At 40.7% G+C, this 23,121-nt stretch overlaps 1 protein-coding gene and 1 pseudogene across 1 annotated transcript; one reads left to right on the top strand and one right to left on the bottom strand.

The window, feature by feature from the left end:
- Window positions 1–398: 398 nt before the first annotated feature.
- LOC110990355 (uncharacterized) lies at window positions 399–3,475 on the bottom strand. Its single transcript, XM_087137428.1, has 4 exons — window positions 2,678–3,475; window positions 2,458–2,526; window positions 2,285–2,335; window positions 399–2,178 (listed from the first exon to the last, which is right to left on the bottom strand). The coding sequence occupies exons 1-4, from the start codon at window positions 2,814–2,816 to the stop codon at window positions 1,865–1,867; spliced, it is 573 nt and encodes a 190-aa protein (XP_086993554.1). The 5' UTR covers window positions 2,817–3,475; the 3' UTR covers window positions 399–1,864.
- Window positions 3,476–12,007: 8,532 nt separating this feature from the next.
- On the top strand, window positions 12,008–13,793 carry LOC147799105 (uncharacterized; annotated as a pseudogene).
- Window positions 13,794–23,121: the final 9,328 nt, after the last annotated feature.

The following is a 23,121-nucleotide window of genomic DNA, read 5'->3' as shown; positions in this document are numbered from 1 at the left end:
TGTCTTAGGTTTATTACGAGTTTTGATACTATATAAATTATGCTGAAATTTAAATATTCAAATAAATGCAATGATTTTTACACTCCAAAGAATATGTTTCAAGTACATGTATATTTGTCTCTCATGACTAAATTTAATGAAAACACAAGATTAAAATAACTGTTACCGTAACAGCTGACAACTTTGACATAGCCTAGTCTAGGAGGAGTAGTATAGGAAGAGAGTTCCAGATCAACTCTTCCCCTGTATACCTACCCAACCCTCCTCACCCCTTTCTCGGGCCCTCTCCCACCTCGGAAAAATTGAAAAAAGGTTATCACCCTCACATCAAAATCTTTGTCACCCCATTCGACCGGGGAGACGTAGTGGCTTGAAGGAAAAGAAAATCCCCACCCTCCCAAATGGAGAATGGGGCTTCCAGAAAAATTGAAAAAAAATCTCTAACTCTATACTAAAACAGAGATGCCAAACAAAAAAAGTCAATTGTTACTTTTAAAAAAACACAAGTCAATCTGTTAACGTGATAGATGCTTGCGATTCTAAACGTTGTTTAAATTCTAATCATATCGATCGATGTAATGATTGTAAAAAATGTAAATATTGTAAATCTTGCAACGAATGCGAAACTTGTCAGTATTGTATAAACTGTGATGTTTGCCAAAATTGCACCAATTGTATAGATTGCATAAATTGCATTGATTGTGATAATTGTAATAATTGCAACAGTTGTTATTGTTGTGCTGGTTCCGATAATTGCATCAAATGTAATAACTGTACCAATTTTGAATATTGCATCAACTGTGAAGACTTAAATGGTATCTCGATTTTAGTATTTGTTTATGACAGTGACAGCGGACATGATAGGTACAAAAGGATGCGATTTAGAACACCAAACGACCCTGATCCCAACCCAGAATCTGACTTGGATGAAGATGCAGGAAAACTTGGCTTAATAACTGAATATGACGAAGATGTAGAAAGAACTACGTCTCCTCCAGCTCTACCCTTACCCGAAGACCATTACGCACGTTTAAAAGATGTGGCAGATTAAGCTGGAAAATGCGTATGTGTGTTTTCAAGGACAGCTGTTAAAATAATTGTACGGTTGGAAAACAACCTTCTAGCGTATCCGAAAAGTGTTGACATATGCCCTAGCTTATCCAGAGAAAATTACTCGAGGTTGTTTTCGTTTCCGGTGTGAAAGTCTGTAGGCCTACTTGCCGTGGAAACTTACTGTGATAACTGCAGTGGACTCTTGAACAGCGGCTCAATCGCAACAACTGCGCTTAAACAAATAAGTTTTTATAAAACAATGGACGGTTATTACCTACCACCAGATGTACGAGAGTTGTATAATTTGCTCAATGAAAGACCTCCCCCATCAGCGTATGTGAAAATAAAAGAAGACACATGTCCGCACATCAATAAAATAATAGAAAATGGATTTGTAAATTGCCAAGATTACTGTAAAAGATTAAATCCTTATGCAGACTTTGAAGTGGAGAACGTAGGCGTCAAATATAATCAGCTTTTGTTTATAAAAAGCCCAAATCTAAAGCAAATGAAATACCCAAACAATAGGACATTCAATTGACGGAAGATCAATTTTGCTGATGGCTCTATGTATTTGCTGATATGAGTTGCTGTTCCGCGTCACCAGGCTCGGGCGGGAACAATCTCTGTAATTTTTGCTGAATAGCTACACTTTGCTTGAAACGCAATGTAAGATATACTTGCAGTTCCGACACAAAAGTTGCAATGCGAGTGTCCACATGTCCCTAAGTTCAGTTCTCTGGTCCTGTGCATGCGGGGATAATTAAAAGTCATTATTTACATACATTCACTCAGGGTGCAACGGGTGCCTTTATTCTACTACATAAGATTTTAGTGCTTCTAAAGTGCAAGCTGTTTGTAATTCTATGTATAAAAAATCAAAATAATCGATAATTGCGAAATCTTCGTAGAGATAGCGAGATCTGAGAAAGGGGCTGGCTTGAACTCTTGCCAGCCAGCCCTGAAGACCCATCTCGCTATCCCTACGAAGATCGTCCAATATGTCATCAATATATAAATCAAATAAATAATCTGGCGAGGCCTCCGGGCTGGGAAGAGGCGATACGCTCCACGCCAGAGAGGAAGCAGGGCTTGGTGGAGGCGCCTCGGCTTTCATGCAAGATTCTACAAAAGAAAGACAAAACCTTATTATCGTGAACCGACTTGATGGTATGTTTGCTGGTTTGTTCTAAACAAAGGAAAAGTAAATAATAACTAGGAAACAACTTACCGTCATCGGATCCAGTCAGGTCGATGACGACTTCGTTGTCATAGGAGGGATCTGTGTATACGAAAAAAAAAAAAAAATTACACACTGACATATCGTGAACAAACGTCTTTTGAATGATGTTAGCTTACTCTCAATATATATACATAGCAAAAAACAAAAGAAGAGAGACTCACCGAATTCGTCTTCCCCTGTGAGATCGATGATCTCCGGTTGCTCTTCCATCCCCTCTTCCACATCCGAAGCTGCGTGATAAGCAAGAAAAGATTGGTAAGATATTTTAGCCGTATAGGGGTAGTGGCTAAACTTGTGCTTCGAAAGGAGCTAGCCACAACATACCATGGAGGAATTCCTCCCTGAACATACACACCAAAGTAAAAAAGTAATATAACTTACCCATGTCCCACTCTAGGACGGGAACTGCTGCCGGTGGAGACGGCGGTGCCACTTGCCCCCACATTGGATCGTCGTTGGTGAGGGCCTCCAGCATAACCCACTCCTCCTCGGCATTAAAGTTAGACCCAGAGAATGCCATATTTCTGGTGATGTTGGTGATGGAGACTGATGGCGATGATGATACCGTGCGATGAGTTGATTGAGCAAGATGGTCTCCAAGACCGAACCCCTGCCCTTTTATCCATTTCCAACACCGTTGAGATCACTGTCAAATTTTTTTTAACCAATACATAGATCTAATTCATTGATGGCTTCATCAATGGCCGGTATCATTGTCTTGAGCATCTCCCAGTCCGAAACAGTAAGGTTAATCCCTCGTCCAGGAGCCAATGAGAAGTCTTTATGTTTCACTTGGTAATAATCTCTAATTTTAACGTACGTTTTTTCGTTGAATGGTTCAATAACAACGTGCCGGCTGTTTGTCAATTGAAATCTCGCGCTAGACGCGGTTGTCGGATTAACCACTTTCGGTGTCTTTGATGGCTCCGTCATTCGTTTTTCCAACAAAGCTCTTTTCCTGGATCCCTCTTCAGGTATAATTAAGGCTTTGTGAGATAGATCCAAAGGTTCTTGAGTCCTCTGTTCCATCTCATTACGAAATTCTGAGACTGCATTGAGACCACCAGCCATATCCCAGCTATAGTTAGGCCGGTACGATGGTAGTGCCTTGCTTTCCGGAGACCAACTTGAAGCCATTTTTGTCGTGTTCAGAGAGAAACTGATATAAAATTTCTGATATTTGCCGCTCTTATGCTTTTTCATGAAGGGGATATTGCACAATCTTACGCAACGCCGCAGTTAAATATAGTAGATGACTACATCTTCCAAAATAGAAAGTGACATCATCTCCAAAAGTAGATCGTAAAATCATCAAGGTTAAAGTCTCTTTGAAATCATCTCGACTATTGTTTGTTTTCATTGTTACTCTGGACACAAAAATTCATATGCGCAGTGCGTTATGTTGCATTGCTGACAACCCATTATGATTTTTTCGATAGTAGCCTGTTTATGGGTACGATGAAACCACTGCACAAGCGCGTAAAAACACTGTCCCCACGGATTATACTGGTTTTCTACCTTATGTTTGTAAATATCTGCTTCCGATAATCCGAGAAAAGAAACGAGCTTTTCCCAAGGTTTACGTCCGACGTCATCACGCTCCTTTATAAGATTAGAGGCGAGTTGGCTTAACTGAGACTCCGATACCATACGGGCCAAATGATTTAATCGCGGGAAACAATTCTGCGTTTGAACCTCTAACGGAGGCGTATCTGAGCGTTGGAGTTTTCTGGTAGATGACATAGTTTTTAACTTGCACAGTCTGTGAAGAGCGTACTCCCTCTCGTCGTCATTGAGTCCAACGGTAGCCAAGAGAAAGCCTATCTCTTCGTACGTTTGACAAATTTGTATTTCTTGATAGATATTCATGTTGCACAGCTTAGATTGCGCTCGGCATTGTATAAACGCAGATTTTCACCCGCTTTTATCTCGTTTCGTCGGTTAAAAATGGTTAAAAATAGACAATAACATCATCTCTACATATTATTATTATCTTTATTTTACCAGGGATACCCATTCACATTTCTGTGGTCTTCCATGGGGCCCTGGGGAATTAAAATAGATAATAAAAACTAAAGTTAAAGCTTATAACAAAGTTAGTAAAATATAAACCAAGGTCAAACATAAAAAATTAAACATTAAAAAAATATAGATAATCCGTCGCCAGCGAGCTCCGCCTCACCTCGCGCACACACAGAGGGCACCGCCTCCGTCCCTTACGATCCCATACATGCTCATTTGGCATTCCCCATTACTGCAGGGCGCTACCACTTTCAACCCTTTCTTCCATTCATAATGGACCTCACACGACCACGCGCCCAAAGATACTCCACCGACAATAGGATCCACCTTTCCCACGGACTCCTCCAAGACACCGCGGGGCCAACACTCATCAAGGCTACTCCGCTCACACAATAGGATTATCCAACCCATTATTGGCTCTTCACACTTCTTTGCGGGGATACCGTCGAACCACCGACCAAGGACACACATTACGTTTATGAAATCACCGACAATTCATCAATTTTCATAACTATCATATCTTATATCTTTAGGCCATTCTTCTTATACCTCCCTCCCAAGCGATATTCATACGGGTCACCCACACCATACACAAGGTCTGTCATTTCTAACACCCCCCCTCATCCTATACATCACTCTTATTTCATATTTCATACTTATGCATATTAATGTGACCATTATGGATTTTTCAGGAAAGGTCAAAAGTGTACTGGATTGCCCCCCCCACTACTTACGGCGACATAAATGCCCTTTATGCCATGAGCTTAGACATGCATCACATACAGGGCCTGTCATGTCATATATAGTACTAGTTACTACTATTTGTATTCGTGTGCAGCGTGAGTTCGACGTAGAAGCTCTGTTATATGGACGACCGAGGGGAGACAGGAAAATAGCAGAAGGGGGGGGGGGAGAGCTCGTGATCCTCCAGACACAAGGTGTCACAGTGTCCTGCGAGGTCAGGCCGTGTCCCGTGCAGTTTAAGGGCCCGGGCCCTGCTCGGCTGATTTGCAGGCCCGCAACACATCCAGGTAAAGAAGTATGACACCATGTCCAGCCAACCACTTACAGCGCCCCTTCTCGAGACTTTACGCAATATCAAGCAAAACCTCAGGTTGCATCAGAAGAATTATACATCGATATTACAATTATGAATATATTTAATAATATGGTGAACGCTCTGTTTTTTCCCCCAAGAATTTGGGGAAGATTTGTATGTATTTCAGACAGGGTAAGCGATTTTTTGAGGATTTGTCTTTGTGTAACATTGTAACAATCTCGACTCCTTAACTTGTCGCGAGATGTTTTTAGTAGCGCTGAATTTTGAGTCTCAGTAACCGAACTCGAGGCAATTGTCCTGGCCCAATTGAACGGACAATTCAGACTTAAAAGAAGTCTTTGTTGACAACCAGAAGTTGGTTGATTTTTTCAACACGAAAACACTTCACAGGCTCAAAGCATCGAAACTGGTGTCATCAGACTTTAGCTCTCTGCTCGCAAAGTTCCAACTCGATTTCTAAACACACTTTCAGGGTTTTTGTACTCTACAAATGTACTGTATTAACAAAGTGTGGCGAAACAGGGTAGCTGCGCAGACTTTTGTTTAGTCTGGGTCATTAATAATTCAGGCGCGTCTAAATAATGCATTAAATAAACATGCGCGCGGCAACCAATCAGAGGCGCGCATTACCTTACGTCTTGGCGCTGACTGCGTGGGTTGCCGGGACTTCTCAAGATGGTAGCGTGCTAACCAGAGCTCTGTGGAGTTGTGTTTTCTTCTGAGTTGCGAGTGTAAATCTGACGTACGACCGCTGGTTGTTGGGGATCTACCTCAAGTGTACCTGGTGCGGTCAGTTAGTGTGGTGCTTGTTCTCAGTTGCCGGAGCTGCCGATTATATCGATCTCTTTGTAGATTGGGGGATTTTTAGTTTATTTAAGAAGTGGTGGATTATAGGGTTAGGGAACCCGTGTGAACCAGTTAATTGGGGAATTAGCGAAGCTTAGACTAGAAGGATTGTGTGCCGTTGTTCCATGCTTGTTGGCATAGCGATGGTTGGTTGCGGTCCTGGTCTGGGAGCTTGCTTTCCTCGTTGAGGTTTACTGGGTGCAGGTTTCCGTTACAGTCTGGTGAGGACTATTATAATCGCCTTCTTAATCAACTTACCTGTGTTATTTCGTAATAACTTGAAGTGGGTGAGGGTTATTTATGTCACCTTGAACTTTGTAGTTTGGGAACTGTGTTGCTTCGTAAGGCAGTAGAAATTATTGTTATATAAGTCTACCCTGTAGTGTTGTATAATTGCAAGGATTGTATTTGCTTGTGTGGTCAAGACTTATCGGTTATAAGCCATCGGTAGGTTATTTATATAAACTTGAGGGTTACCTGGTTATTGTGAGGGGTACCCTGATCGCCTTGAAGGTCACCCCGATCACCGTGAGGGTTACCCTGGTGTAGGTTAAGGATAAGGCTGATTAATCACGTTCGTGGTGCAGTTGACCACGTAGGACTACCTCCCTGTGAGGATAATTTTGTGTATAATTAATTGTTGTATATAACGGCTAACTGAGCACTGACATTGAATAAACCAATCATATAATTGCCGTAGAAATCACTGGTCACCGTGAGATTAAGTTAAGTCCTGAATCACTTATTGACATTTATTGTAATCTTTATTGACATCGGAAGCAATTAATTAATCACAGAGCGGTGGTAAACTTCCACCAAACGAACAGCCCCTAAGGCAAAGTCCACCATTCGTTAACTGATATCCCCCCTTGCGTTTGGATAGCCGCTCATTCTTGCGTAAGGTTAAATAAATATATTTGTGGGGTTAGGCCAGGTCAATTCCGTCTCCGATCAGGCCAGTCTTCTGGTCCGCCACAAAAGGTGTCAGTTGTAGACAATTGTAGACAATAGTCACTGAATATAAGTCACAATTATGCAGTAAGGTTACATCACCCTGCTCTAAATTAATGACTAATATCAATTTCTTGTAAAAGTTCCACCCCTTCATTTCAAAGAAATATTATTCCATGAAAAAAGGAAAGTTGTGGGTGCACTAGCCTCCGCCCCCCACATTCCAAGTAGCTAACAAAGTTTTATCAATGAGTAAAGTGGCCTTGGTGAACATCTGGTGTTTGACTCATTGACTACTACACTTTTCTTGAAACTTGTTCACAAAGTCTCAACATTGTTATAAACATATCTTCGACAGGTAAGGAGAATATGTTCATTATCAACACATCCAGAGATATCACAGAAACCATTTGGGTGTTCACCAATCTTATGAAGGAAATTGTTAAGATCCTTGCATGTACCTAGTCATAACCGGTGTATGGCTACTTCTTCGACACGATTCATAGTCCAGTTTGGGAACAAGAAGGAGACATCATTGTAAATATTGTTGGTATTTTTGGGATTAATTTATTCCAATTATTTTAAAGATTTTCTTTAAGAGTGTGTTTAAATTCATTAATCGATAAAGGGATGGAAAGATCAATATTGTTTTTCTTGGTCGTGTTTTTAGCAATCCGATCAGCCTTTTCATTTCCTGGTATACCGCAGTGACCGGGGATCCATTCAAAGTGAACAGTGTTCCCTTGATTGCCGATATTAATCATGGTGTGGCGAATATCACAAACAATTTTTATCTGCAGGGAAAGGTTTATCGATTGCTTGCAAAGCACTAAGACAATCACTAAAGATGCAACTTTGTAATGGTTTTGAGTCTTCAATCAATTCTAATGCAAGAAGAATGTCAAGCATTTCTGCAGAAAAAATTGATATACCAATCATTGATACGATAGCCTTTAGAGTAATTTAATTGGGGAATATTAATAGCGCATCCAACAGTTTTGTTATCAGGGCCACGAGAACCGTAAGTATATATTATTTGTAAGGAGTTTTCACAGGTAGTATTGATAACGCCAACAGAAATATTTCTTTTTTCATAAGTATTGCTGTATGAGCTACTTGGTTGAAAACTTCCGTAGAGATATGAGCTTTACGGTAATGCCAATAAGGAAAGATGTTATTCATGGGGAAGACGGTGAAAGATAATGCATGATTCTCGCTTCGTAAGGTGTTTTATAACTGGAGTCAGACCATTTGCTCTCAAAATAGTGTTTTGCCAATTATCAAGGTTCAAATGTTTATTTGGATGGTTCTGGTGGGCATTTAGTTTAATAGCATGTAAGCTAGCTAGAAATTGTCGTCGAAGAGCGAGTGGTGGTTCACCACTTTCAATTTGTAGTGTAGTTTAAAGAGGGGAGAGCCCTGAATCGCACCAGTGCATATTCTCAATGCTTGAGATTGGATACTATCAAGTTTTTGTTTAAAAGTAGTTGAGGCTGAATCAAAGGCTTCACAACTATATTTTAAATGGGTTTTAAGAGGGCACGGTAAAGTTGGTAAAGAGATTTACCATGTACCCCCCGAGAGGTACCACTAACGCATTTCAGAATATTCAGTCTTTTTTTGCACTTCATAATAATATTATCGATGTGTTTTTTCCAGGTGACCTTACAATCAAAAGTAAAACCAAGGAATTTGGCAGCAGATTTGGTCTTAATCTTAAGGTCTTGAATACGTAAAGAAATATTACTATGATTTTTCTTGGTAAAAGGACAGCAACTGTTTTCGGGACCGAGAGCTTAAAGCCCCATTCATCGCACCAATTTTTAATGTTATTCAGATTCTGTTGAAATTTCTTTTCCAGGTAGGAGATATTCCTATTTGATTTCCAAATTGCTATATCATCCGCATATTGAGTCATATTAACATCAATTCGATAGGTCGTTAACTGCAACATTGAATAGAGCAGGGCTGACGACACCGCCTTGTGGAACCCCGTTATCCAGAGTTCTTTCTTCAGAAAGGACATTGTTGATTTTAACTTGAATTCTTCTGTCGGTAAGAAGGTTATCAATCCATTTGATGATTCGACCACAAATTTCCATGGATTGAAGTTTTATCACAACGCCTTTTCGCCAGAGCATATTGTAAGCTTTTTCAATATCTAAGAAGACCGCAAGGGTACTATCTTTGTTACTGCGGGCTTTGTTAATAGACGATTCCAGATTAACCCTAACAACCCTGAGTCCTCCAATTTTAATATGATTTTGCACACACCCTAGGGAGTTAGGGTTAATGATGTGATCCTGAGTACTTCCTTTTATGAAGCCACTCTGGCAATTAGAGAGAAGATTTCTACTTTCCAAGAACCAAAGAAGACGATTTTTGATCATTCGTTCCATTATTTTACAGAAAGTGGCTGTAAGAGCTATTGGTCGATATGACAGAAAGTTCGAAGAGTCTTTTTCAGGCTTTAGGATGGAATCAGGATCGCCTCTTTCCATTAATTGGGGTATTGTGATCTGTACCAAATCATGTTGAAAATGATGAGAAGGTATTCCCGTATTTTGTCAGGTAATCGTTTGATGACAGCATTACTGATGCCATCTTTACCAGGAGAGGCACATTTACTGGAATTAATGGCGTGATTAAGTTCCTCTATTTCAAAAGGATCATTGATAACACTATCGTTGTTTTCATTAAACTGGAAGGCCTTTTCAGTATAATTTTTAATGATGTTGAAAGAAGGATTGTAATTACGATTACTAGTAACTGCAGCAAAGCTGCTAGCAAGAGTGTCAGCCTTTTCTTTGTCAGTAACAGCATCGGTGTTGTTATGGCATAATGTCGGGAAGCTGTTGCTGTGAGTCTGTCTAATACATTTGATTTTATTCCAGACTTTTTTTGTATTAGTTCTGGGGGTTATTTCACCACAGAATTTCTCCCAATCTTTTCTTTCAGCTTTATTAATGGTTTTCTTAGCAACAGCACTAGCTCTTTTGTAAGCTATCAGGTCAGAAGGCAAGCATGTTTTCTTGAGGTTTTTCAGAGCTTGTCTTTTTTCGTTTATGATCTGTTTGCATTCTTCATTCCACCAAGATTTGGGGGATTTGTGATGATTGGGGCGAGTTTTAGGAATGGAATCATTCATGGCAGAAACAATTTGTTTGATAAATTTATCATAGACTTTATTAATGGGACGGGAAGGGTTGGGTTCCGAGATGTGCTTATTACATGCAGTTCAGTGGAACATATTCCAATCGGCTTTTTTGAAGGACCACTTTGGGACATGATTGGCTATATTTTGGTGAAAAGAACGGCCAATTTCCATGATAATAGGGCAATGATCACTTCCCCATGTGTCATTTATAACTTCCAGGTACATTTAGCAGCTAAATTCTGGGACATAAAGGTAACGTCTGGAGAAAGTGCCTTTGGAGATGTTAACTCTTGTGCCCTCACCAGAGTTCATACAGACTAAGTTCGTCTCGGCAGTAACGTCATCTATAATCTTGCCATTATGATCCAAAGAGGAACTTCCCCACAGGGGGGTTGTGTCCATAAAGGTCGCTACAAACTATATTAGGAGTATCTGTTTTATGAAAAATCTCTATGAGCGAGCGATCATCAAGCTTGTTGCAAGGATTGTACACATGAATCAATTTAACTTTTTCCGGCACTTGTCGTAGAGTTCACCAATTTCGTATTCAACTTGGTTGACTGAACCTGACAGGTATCTAAAAGCTAAACTACGTTGGGAGAAAATGGCACATCCTCCACCCCCTTTTCTGGGGTCTGTATTTGTCCTGTCATTACGGAAAATATCATAGCCCGGTAAATTGAAATTTTTCCCTTCTTTGAGCCAGCTTTCCTGAATGCATATAAGGTCAGGCTTGTGAGTCCAAGAGTTGATGGCATTTTCAAATTCGTTACCATGAGCTAAAAGGGATTTCGTATCCATTGTAGAATAAGAATCATTAACAGATAAATCATGAATATGTGTTGATTGGTTTACCTCTTGAGGTCTTACTACAGGTTGCCTAGTCATTAGTCGGATTCCTATAGCTGGCTCTACTCTTACGGCCCGAGCCACTTCTCTTTGTTCTGACCGGGGACTCGGGCTGTGAAGATTGACTTGGTTTCCATCGTTTGGATTTGGAAGCGTCCTCAGAGTGCACAATGTACTGGATCAGTTCCTTAACAGCTGAAAGTCTTTCTTCCTTTTTTTTTTATGGTGTCCCAGATTTGCATAGTACCAACGAGTAATTCAGTGAGGTATTTGTTATGTGTGGAGGGTTATTATGGAGCCAGGTGCATTTAGGTGAAAACTTCAGATACTCTTTTATTTCCAACGTGAGCTCTGAGAACTATCCGAAAGGAGTGACTGACTAGATCCCTCTATGGTCTGGTATATTACATTCCCCCTTTTTAAAAGAAAGATATGAACAATTTGCAACTGGTTTGGAAATTGGAAAAAATAATTACAAAAATTTTTACTGTCTGGTTCTTGGTGATCTTTTCTTATGCTGAAGTCCTTTTGTTTTGTTTTGTTCGTAACAACAGACAAAAAATGGTGTTTCTTAAAAAAAATGATATACGTATACAAAAGTCTGTGCATGACCTATGCATCTAACCAAAATAAATAAATAAATAAATAAATAAATAAATAAATAAATAAATAAATAAATAAATAAATAAATAAATAAATAAATAAATAAATAAATAAATAAATAAATAAATAAATAAATAAATAAATAAATAAATAAATAAATAAATAAATAAATAAATAAATAAATAAATAAATAAATAAATAAATAAATAAATAAATAAATAAATGCGTTCGAAGGCGCAAGACGTGTCTGTTTGGAGCTCCGCCGGTTTTGAGGTTGTCAGTCCCTTTGGCGTGCCATTGTGGAATAGTTTTGAAGGTAATCTTTTCAGGAAGGAAAGTAGAACTCACACATATAGTTAGTTTGGTTTTTCGCTTTTTCTGGAGGCCTTTTAGGCCGCATCTTTTCGTCGGTGTTTGGTTGCTGGAGCCGTGAATTCAAGATGGCGTCACGGTTTCAGCTACGACGCCCATTTACCGTGCGTTTCAACACACGACACGTCAAGGGTATTGTTAAGCCTGAAGATGTATACAATGCTGTTAATAGAGAATTGAAGACAAGAGGAAATATGCGTTGTATTGCGGAGCTGGAAAACAGGTGGTATAACGTAACAGTAGACAACGAAAAGAACTGTGATCGTTTGGCGACATATGGTCTGATGTTAAACGGCATGCTAGTGGACTGTGAGAGAGTTGCGGTGGCGACCTCGGTAGTGGTCTATATCAAAGCACCCTACGAACTGAGCGACCAGGCAGTTATAAGTGCCCTGTCGGCTTACGGGACTGTAGACAATCTCAGGAGGCAATACCACGATTTCGACCTAGAGATTGAGAGTGGAGTGCGGTCTTGCCTTATAAAAGAATTTGACCAAACCGATACCAAGCTATATAAGACTCGCAGTTTTTCTCTCCCTGTGAGATACAGGGGGCAGGCAAAAACATGCAAAATTTGCGAGAGCATCGATCACTTTGCTCGGGACTGCCCTCAACGCGGTCGATGTTTCGTTTGTGGGGAACGAGGTCACCAGGCAAGTTGGCATGAACGTGAGGAGAAACAGAAGGAAACAGACACAGAGGGTGACACAGAATATTCCGACGAGCCAGATGAAGGAGACAAGGATAGCGAGGGGACTGAGACCGTTTTCGAGACGGAGATGGAGGACGAAGATCAAGAAGAAGAAGAAAAAGAAGAAGTGACGTATGCCTCCAAAGCTAAACCAAGACAGAGAACAAATTGGAGTGATATGATGGAGATCGAGTTGATAAGGAAAAGGAAGGAAAGGGAGAGAGAAGATACTACAGAATTTGGAGATAGCGAGAAGCAGAGGAAGATGACAAAAGGGGATCAGGGAGATTGTCTGCTCTCAGAGGCCGAGACGAACGTATACACCAACCAGGAATCAGGACTTATGGTAAGCCAAGAGTTAGAACAGGTTAGTCAGGATATAGTACAGCAAGCCTTTTCGGAAAGTGTGCTCAGCCAGGATGACCGGCCGGCAGACATAGCAAAATCCATTCGGCCAGAAAATCTGAAAATTCTTTTTGAGGACACGACAGAGTCGTCTCAACCTGTCATGGACGAGGCCAGCCAGTCGTCCCATCTGGAAACTATTGGGGGAAGCGGTCAGGAGATGAACCAGAGAGTCACAGCGGAGGACAGTCAAGGAAACGCCACTCAGGAAACCGCTCAAGAAACCAGCTCAATCCTCGCAGAAGAGGCCAGTCTGCAAACTGCATCAGCTGTCAATCAGCCAGTCCTTTTGGGGACTTCCCACGGTAACACATCTGAGACCTTTTGGGGAACCATACCGGAGACAATCTCGGGGTTTGGAGTAGAGGCCACCCAGGGATCCTTTTCCACGCCAGTTGCTAGCCAGACAACCATACCCGAGACTTTTGAGCCTAACGAGGAAATCGCACTAGAGATGGTCCAGGGATCAACACTGGACTCTAGTCAAGCTGGTTCACGAGTCATTAGTGCAACTCAAGTAACCGCCGTGGACAAAAACTGAGGAAAAAGTAAAGTACACCAGAAGGGGAGTTGAAAGATTGAGGAAAAAGAGAACCAGTTGGGAGCGCAAGAACAAGGAACATCAAGAACCATACAGCACTAACGAAGGGGAGAGGAAGAGGAAAGTCACTTTAAGTATTGTTTCTCTGTTGGTTTTTTTTAACTAGAAATTCGTGACCCGTCTTGTCCTCCTTTTTCTGATGCTAAGATTGGCCACTTTTAATGTGAACGGTCTCAGGGATTACGGGAAAAGGCAAATTATTTTCAACTATCTGAAAGATAACTTCGATATTGCTTGTTTGCAAGAAACTCACAGTGTCGCTTCAGATGAGTCCATTTGGAAGAAAGAGTGGGGAGGGGATGCAATTTTCAGCCATGGCACTAGTTCTTCTAAGGGAGTGGTTATTTTGGCATCAGAAAAGAGAGGTCTCAATCTAAACAATCCGGATAAAGATAACGAAGGGATAATTGTAGGGGAGATTTTATGTGGAAAACTATTCCTTTCAACATATTGTGTGTTTATGCTCCTAATCAAATGAATGAGCGACAAAAGTTTTTTAGTAATCTTTATAAATACGTCAAACAAGATGACAGATGGATTATAGCGGGAGATTTCAATTGTCAAATCGATCTGCATTCTGACAACGATAAAAGCAAATCTGAGTTTCAGAATTTGATTATTGAAAATGATCTCATTGACGTCTGGGGGAATTTATATCCTTCTGACAAGGGCTTCACCTTTTTTCACAGGGGTCTTAAAAAGAGCAGTAGAATTGACTATATTTTGATTTCGCGTCAGTATTATAATTTTTTGAGTGACGCTAAGGTCAATTCAAACGGTTTATCCGACCATCTGGTTCTTGCATGTAATTTTAACTGCTGCACCCACTGATCGTGGTCCAGGAAGATGGATTTGTGATAACGGTATTCTCTGTGATGATTCCTGTGTAGACTATGTGACTAACTTTTTGGAAGTTTTGGAAAACGCAGAAAAATTCTTTTGACAATTTATTTGACTGGTGGATATTGGAAAGGGCAAAATTAAAGCCATTTTGAAGTACCTACGCTGAGGCTAAATACAAGGCCAGTAAGAAATTTAAAACTAAGCTGCAAAAAGACATGAACAGACAACTCGCTAAGGATGTTCCTAATTCTCAAATTGTTGACGACATCAATAAAAAACTGAAACAGTTGGAAGTTAATGAACTGGAAAACGCTAGAATTAGATCCCACATCAACAAAATTTCTGGGGAAAAAGGTTCGCAGTTTTTCAAAATTCTCAAATGTCAGAGAGATTCGGATAATTTAATTAAAAGTTTAGTTGACGAGTGCGGTAATGAACATAAAGATATTGAGAGTCTTAGCAAACACATCATTTCTTTTTATAGACAGCTGTATTCTAATGGTGGTATTGAAGAAGAAAACTGTGATGTTATTTTAGACAGTGTTGACAAGGTTCTTTTTGACAAAGATGTCGTTTACTCAATGAATAGTGACCTTACTGATGACGAAATACTCTTTGCTGTCAATCAAATGAGTAGGGGTAAATCACCAGGTCTCGATGGCCTGACGGCCGAATTTTATCAAGCCTTTTGGCCTATTTTGAAGGATGATTTTAAAGAAGTTATAGGCGAATGTAATACGTCCGGGAATCTGCCTCGTTCTATGAATATGGCTTTAATTCGTTTGATATTCAAAAACAAGGGAGAAAAGACCGACCTAAAAAATTGGAGACCGATCAGTCTCCTTAACGTCGACTACAAAATCATTTCAAAAATCATAACCAATCGTCTTAAGAAAATTATGCCCAGTATCATAGGCGAAGACCAATCCTGTGGCGTTGAGAATAGAAATATTCAAGATAATTTAATGACTATCAGGGACACTATTTACTATATTAATCATGAAGGTAGAGAGGGCGCTCTTCTAAGCATTGATCAAGAAAAAGCTTTCGACAGAATCGAGTGGAATTATATGTTTAAGATAATGGAGAAAATGGGAATTCCTGGTAATTTAATCAATTGGATTCGTGTCATGTATAACGATCCTTCGAGTTGTATCATTATTAACAATCATGTCTCTGAACCTTTCAAAGTGGGCAGAGGGATTAGGCAGGGCTGCCCCATGTCCCCATTATTGTATTCGATTTGTGCTGAAGGTTTGTCGAGTCTCATAAGAAAAAACAATTCTATTACTGGCATTCAGCTTCCTAATAGTTGTCACGAGTCCTTGAAGATAGTTCAACATGCAGATGACACCACCATCTTTGTTACCGATGATAACGATTTCCCCATCCTTGACGATATTTTCTCTACTTACAGTAGAGGTTCTGGATCAAAAATAAATTACAGTAAATCTAATGGTCTGTGGTTAGGGAAATGGAGATCTCGCACAGACGCTCCAGGTGGTTTTAATTGGGTGAACGATCATTTGAAGATTCTCGGTATTTATTTCGGGAATGACGATAGCGTCGAGAGGAACTGGGGTCCTCGTGTCAGTAAGATGAGTGCTGTTCTAGACAAATGGGCAATCAGAAATTTAACTTTGAAAGGTAGAGCTATTGTTGTAAACTCTTTTTTCGGTAGTTGCCTCTCTTATTATGGAAAAGTTTTATCTTGTCCAGATGATGTGGTTAAAAAGATGGAAAGAATTAAGTGGTCCTTTTTATGGAATGGCAAAATAGAGAAAATTAAGCGCAGTACCATGTGTGCACCTGTAAAAAAGGGTGGACTTGGAGTGATTGATATTAAGAACAAACTTCATTCTTTGAGAATCAATGTTTTGACGAAATTCCAAAATAGTGCGGGAAAGTGGAAAAGTTTTTTCGAATATCGTCTTTTTAATGCCAGCGGTCCGTATCATCTTGGATGGTTTATCTTCTCAAACCTAAGATTGTAGAAAAGAATGCACAGCCTTTTTACAAACAGCTGATCAAAGATTTCAGCCATCTAAAAGGAAAGTTAAATTTTTGTCCTTCGTGTGTAAACGAGGTCAAAGACATCCCTCTGTGGAAGAATAATGTAATTACTGGCAACTTTACAAAGGTCATGGATAGTAAGGTTCTTAAAGCGAATGGAATTTTTTGTCTTGGTCAGATCGTAAATAACAATGACATTATTTCAGTCAAGGATTTGACTATGGTTTGTAAAATTCTGCCTATTAATGCTGGTCGGATTAGAGCAGGCTTAAAAAGAAATATTAAGGATGAGTACGTTTCGGAAAATAGAGAAGGTCCCGGGAATCATCCGTTAAACAGCGTCTTTCTTTTTGATGACGAATCGTATGATGTCACTTCTGTCAATGTTAAATCTGTCTGTGAGGCCTTAAACCTTATGTATTTTGAGACTCCAAAGGTCCAGAGTTATTGGGAAGAAATTTTCGGCGCCAGTTCTCTGGATTGGGAAATTATTTGGTCTGTGAGAGGCTGTCAATTTTTGGATGCTGATGATAACGATATTTGGTTTAAATTGAAACATAAGATTCTACCAACTAAGGACAAGTTAAAGCTTTATGGTTTGATAGATGAAGAGAATTGTTATTTATGTCACCGAGGGAGGGAGAATGTGTACCATCTTTTCGTTGTTTGTCCCTATAATATTGAAGCCTGGTTATTTGTAGAAAAAATGATTCGTAATTATTTGAAAGATGTTAGTTTCTATTTGACAGACAAGATGAGAATTTTGGGTACGGGTATTAAGAATAGGTTATGTTTATTTCTTATTGGACGTCTGCACAGAGTGATTTGGAAAGTAAGGTGTACATATGTTTTCTATAAGGGCAGCATGCCTCCACGTGATGTTCTGCAAGTGTATAAATCAAGCCTGAAGAAATTTATTTTTCGAGAACATACAAGACTAGATGAAAATGCTTTTTGTTCAATTTATGCAAAACATTCGGTACTCTGCTACGTTCAAAATGAAAGGATTCACTTTTGTTTCTAAATTATGGGAAACCAATAGCCTTTTAATGGTACCTTTTTATTTTTAAAAAAACATGTACTTAATTATCTGTTTTTTTATTAGTAAAGGAAACGTAATAACCCTGTTTATTTAGCTGTACCTCTAGCTGTAAATTTTGAGTGATTGAATAAATGGAGCTGTATGGCTCCACTTTCACGAAAAAGAAAAAAAGAAAAAAAAAATAAATAAATAAATAAGGTAGTGTTATACTTGTATAATGTAGTCATCTGCAAAACACTAATCCAACACTTTGCCTGTTAAAAAAAAGTAATAACAACATCAAAGAAAATGATGGTGATAGTGTTCATAAAACTGTTTACAGATCGAGTCTTTTTGGTGGTCTGACTTGTCGACCAGATCACGTGATAGTGGGAGTGTTCTGATTGTCTCGTGTTGGGCTATCACGAGACGGTGGTGAGCCATCTTCGAATGTGACGCATTTCTTGACAGGTTCAATGTCACCAAGATGACGACGATTGCGTCTGAGCTCACGACCGTTGGGAGTCACTATGACATATGAACGTGGCTCCTCACAGCACTGCTTAACTTGTGCTGGTGTCCATAAACAAGTGTTCGGATCCTGGACACACACTAATTGGCCAGGTTGGAGTGGCTTGAGATCATGGGCATATCTGTCGTGGTAGACTTTCTGCTGTGCTTGTCTATCCTGTAGGCGCCGGTATGTTTGGTCTTTGTGCTCTGATGTGTGCTTGCTCTGAAACTGCCTTCCACAAAGCAGTTCTGCTGGACTTGGAAGTTTGCTGTCCACTGGAGTCGTCCTTAGACAGAGAAGAGCCATGCTAATGTTTTGTCCACTGGCCCTTGCTTTGGTCATGGTACGCTTAACGGTTTGGATCATTCTCTCAGCGAAACCATTCGACTGTGGGAAATGGGGCGACAACGTAACGTGTGAAACCCCATTCCTTAGCGAATGTGTTGTATGCTGTAGAGGCATAATGTGGGCCATTGTCACTAATAACCTTCTCCGGCACACCTTGCTCTGAGAAGATTTGCTGAGTGGCATCAATCACTGCACGACTTGTGCAGTTTGCAGGCATTCTACGCACGACAGGAAACTTGGAGTAATAGTCAGCCACCAGAAGGTACTCATTACCTTCGAAGTGGAACAGGTCAGTGCCAAGTATTTGCCATAGTCGCGTTGGCAACTCGTGTGGAAGTAGAGTCTCCTTGGGTTGAGACCGCTGATGTTCCTGACATGTAGAACATTGGCTCACAACTTGGTCAATGTCTTGGTTCATGTTAAGCCAATATACCGTGTCTTTCGCTCTGAGCTTTGTCTTGGTTGTGTAGTGGAGGCATTTTTAACTTGGGTGATTTTTTTTATTGGTACATGCAGCCTGTATTAAGTTGGAGTTGCAGTGTGTGCCCCCCTGGTGTTTATTTCATACTTAAGTCCATGTAGCATAGCTAAAGCTTCAGTAGCAGGTCAGCTGGCAGAGAGTAAACACTCATGTAACCTGGCATCCAAATCTGCACTTGCTGTATTTAAGAATCGACCTGCAGTGGACTTGGTAAGTTTCTCCCCTTTTCCTTTTTTTGTGAACATGATCATGTGCCGCTTTACTTTGTTTTGACATATTAAGGTTTAGCTCTATAGTCAAGTCAGCAGTTTTCCCTTGACAGAGATATATTTTTTTTGGCTCTCCCTTTGATCCATTTTTGGAGGTCTGAGGATACTTGCTGATTTTTCCCTAGAGATGCAGAAATATCTGTAGTTTTGCAAGTGTTTTTTACTTTAATCTGAGGGCGTCATGTAACTTTTCATGTTTTTGCTGAAGCTCATCTTTTGAAACAGAGCGTATTGTTTTTTAGTATCCGTGAAAAGTTTCCGCTCCTTTTTCAGTTGCTGATTATCCCAGGCACTTGTAACTTTTGGAGTTCATGGTTATTGGAAGTGTTCCTATTACATGTATTGCTTGTGGTTTTCCTTTTTTTTCTTTTATTTTTTGCTGGAAGTGCCATGAAGTTGTTCTTTATATAAGGTTGTTTTGTTTAGTAGACTAAGTTTTTTTAGTTTCAGAAGTCAGATGATTGGAGTATGTAGGATCGAGAAGTTGGAATCTCTTGTCTAAGAACTTTGTGCTGTTTAATACTTGAGATGCTTGGACACATTTTTTCTTTATCTTTTCCTTTTTTTTGTATTTTAGTTAGAAATTTTAGACATGGAATACACTTGTTCATATTTCGACCATGTGATTTTTATCTTGTGTAAGGCCAGTTTCTTTGTTCTCTATTCTTTGCCACATGGTTGAGGCAGCAGCTCTTAGTTTATGACTAGGGAAGTAGGGATTACACATAGGATTAGAGTGTCCTGCCTTCCAAGAAGAGGTCAGAGTCTTTTGTTTATTACATCTTTATTATTCACGAGCTGAGTGTCAGAGTCATTACCTACTCTCCTTCCTCCCATGCTAGAAGTTTATGACGGATTAACCTTAAGTACATATAGCATGGCTGTGCATTGCTAGGTTATTATATGAAGATGTTTTTTGTTGTTGCGTAACATTTCATTTATAAGTATCCATTTTTTCTTTCTTTGCAGGTTGTTAAAGCTGTTTGTGTAATCGATTTGTACTTTTCTTGATACTGTGTTGGCTTTAAGGTTACAGTGAATATTGTTTGCTTATAGTTGTGGTTTGACTTGGCTTTGAGTTATAGTTTGAAAATTGGTTTGCTTTTGGTTAGTTCCGTTGGTTTTGGTTTTTGGTCACGGTTTAAATTTTCCTTGGTTTGGTCCTTTTCTTTTGATTTTTGGTCTGGGTCTAAAGGTCTTTTGAGTTGGTTTATGGTCATGTGAAGGCTGGTCATTATTTTGGTCCATTGGTCTAACCGTCGAGGATTTTTTTTAGGTAGATTAATCACTGTATCTGACGCTTTCTCTTTGGAGTTATTTTTTTATTTCTTGTTAATCTCTTGCTTTTTTTGAATAAATCTTCTTTTGATTGGTTGTTCCGGAATTGAAGAAATTTTCTCTGTGTTATGTTTTTTTTACAAAGATCTCGCGCCTGTCCTTACCCGATCCCGGATTGTTTATCTTTTTGTGCTAATCCCCAGCGAAACATTTTTTTTTGTATTTTGCAAGCGAGTTTCCCCCAGTGTCTAAAGTTCTCTTAGGTGTGTCATTTTTCCAGGCTACAGTTGCACCCTGATGACCTTTGCGCAGCTTGTTCAGCGTATATGCATGCATGGATGAGGGTATGACAACGCGACATCCTTTCATAAGAATGCCATCTGCTATTGCAAGCTCATCACGGAATGACCAATACGGTCGTAGGGGAGCTGCCAGATCTCTCATCCGATCGGGCCAACCAGATACGATGACCTGTTGGAGTTCCTGCAGAATTGGATCTCGCGCAGTCTCGCGTTTGACGTCTGTGAGGCGATCGGCAGTGAAATGCACGAGATTTATCTGAATGTCCAACGGAATATGCGTACCGTCGTTTGTTGGCGAGCGTGACAAACTGTCAGCGACTGGAACTTCCTTGCCGGGGCGATACTGCAGAGTGAAGTCATATGGCTGGAGACGCATAAGCATACGCTATAGACGAGGGGTTGCAGATGTGAGCGGTTTCTGATGAATCATCTGAAGTGGTTTGTGGTCAGACTCTATCATGAAATGTTTACCATAGACATATGTATGGTAGCGAAGACAACCGCCAACATTTCTCGCTCGATGTTTGCATATCTTGTCTCAGCACTACTGAGTCCCTTTGAAGCATAGGCGATCGGCTCGCCTTCCTGCATCAAGGTTGCACCCAAACCACGTGACGATGCATCCACTTGAATTGTCGTGGGGTTCAAAGTACCGCAAAGTAGCAGAGTCGCAGATCAGATCGCGGACTTTCTCAAAACAACGTTGGTGACTTGGAGACCATGCATACTCACATTCATTGCGTAGTAGCTCGCGCAAGTCAGCGGTTTGGCTCGACAAGTGCTGGATGAATGGCCTTAAGTATGTCACCATTCCGAGAAACTCGCGGAGCTGTGTCTTATCGGAAGGGGGTGGCATGGCCTTTATGGCATCCACTTCAGCTGGATATGGATGGACACCCCGTGCATCATATACCATGCCGAAGAATGTGATCTGCTTGTCTTTGATCGCGCACTTGCTACTGTTGAACTTCAGCCCGTTTGCAGCAGCGACAGTCATGAGCTTACGAAGGTTCTTGTCGTGAGACTGTTCTGAGTCTCCAAAGACGATGATGTCGTCCGCGATTCCTATCACGCCTTCACACTGTTCGAGTATCTGGTCCATCCGATGTTGGAAAATATCCTGACTGACTGCCAGGCCAAACGGCATGCGCTTGTAACAATAGCGACTGAAGGGGCTATTGAATGTCGTCAACAGTGAACTCTCCTCGTCGAGGTGGATGGACCAGTAACCGTGTTTCACGTCCATTTTGCTGAAAACTGTTGCGCCAGCAAGTTTGTGCGTAATCTCCTACAGTGTCGGTGTCTTATGGTGAGATCGCATGAGTGCCTCGTTAAGGTCTTTAGGGTCCAAACAAACGCGTAACTGATCATTAGCCTTGCGCGAAATGGCGATGCTACTAACCCAATCTGTGGGCTCGGTAACACGTCGGATGACACCCTGTGCCTCCATTTTGTCTAATTCCGACTTGAGTTCATCGTGGATGTGAATGGAGCACTTACGTGGGGCGAGTACAACGGGTTGTGCACCATCGCGAAACACAATGTGATATGCACCAGGAAAATCTCCAAGTGCGTCGAACTGCTCTGGGTATGCGGAGACAAAATCCTCAACTGAGCGAATCGCCTGGTTCTGTGGTCTGATGTCTGTGTCAGACTGAGCGTGCGATTCAACAGAACAGTTCAAGGCTGAAATGTTCAACTGCAGAGCCGTGCGAAGACCAATGATAGCTGGGCCATCGGTCTCACAGATGTGAAACTTAGCATTGTGCCATTCGGACTGGGCATGTTTGCATGGGAGAGTCAGTGCCGTATTGCTTAATCTCTGTGCCATTGTATGCTTTGAGAACAGCACCAGTGAGTCCGAGTGAGTTGGGTACATTCAACGGTAAACGCGAACAGGGATGGTGTTCGTCTGGGCACCCGTGTCGACTTTCGCGTGTAGATTTATGATACGACGTTCTGTATCCTGTCGCAGTTGTACGTATGTGTAGGCTTCGTCGCGATCACGTGCATTTGGACGAATAGCGGATACAACAATATCAAGTGTGAGTTGTTCGAACGGAACCTCAATGTCACCACCCGAAACCGGAGAGGCGCTGTCTGCAAACATGTGCATGTCGCGTTAAGAACGGCGTTGTCTCGACTTGGACCGTGACTGCGATTGTGAGCGACGACGAGTATCTCGGGGAGTTCGCTGGT

This window comes from Acanthaster planci, linkage group LG05, assembly GCF_054643075.1.
Source record: "Acanthaster planci isolate LZ-2023a linkage group LG05, COTS_SCS, whole genome shotgun sequence".
Lineage (NCBI taxonomy): Eukaryota > Metazoa > Echinodermata > Asteroidea > Valvatida > Acanthasteridae > Acanthaster > Acanthaster planci.
The sequence above is the reverse complement of the archived record's forward strand: the minus strand, read 5'-3'. Positions and strand labels throughout refer to the sequence as shown.

What these genes read in the sequence shown, in the direction of transcription:
- LOC110990355 (XM_087137428.1), bottom strand. Translation starts at nt 2,816, where the DNA reads ATGGCATTCTCTGGGTCTAACTTTAATGCCGAGGAGGAGTGGGTTATG. An exon ending in CGTCCTAGAGTGGGACATGG is followed by an intron (nt 2,527 to 2,677) that starts GTAAGTTATATT and finishes CTTATCACGCAG; the next exon opens with CTTCGGATGTGGAAGAGGGG. An exon ending in CACAGGGGAAGACGAATTCG is followed by an intron (nt 2,336 to 2,457) that starts GTGAGTCTCTCT and finishes TCGTATACACAG; the next exon opens with ATCCCTCCTATGACAACGAA.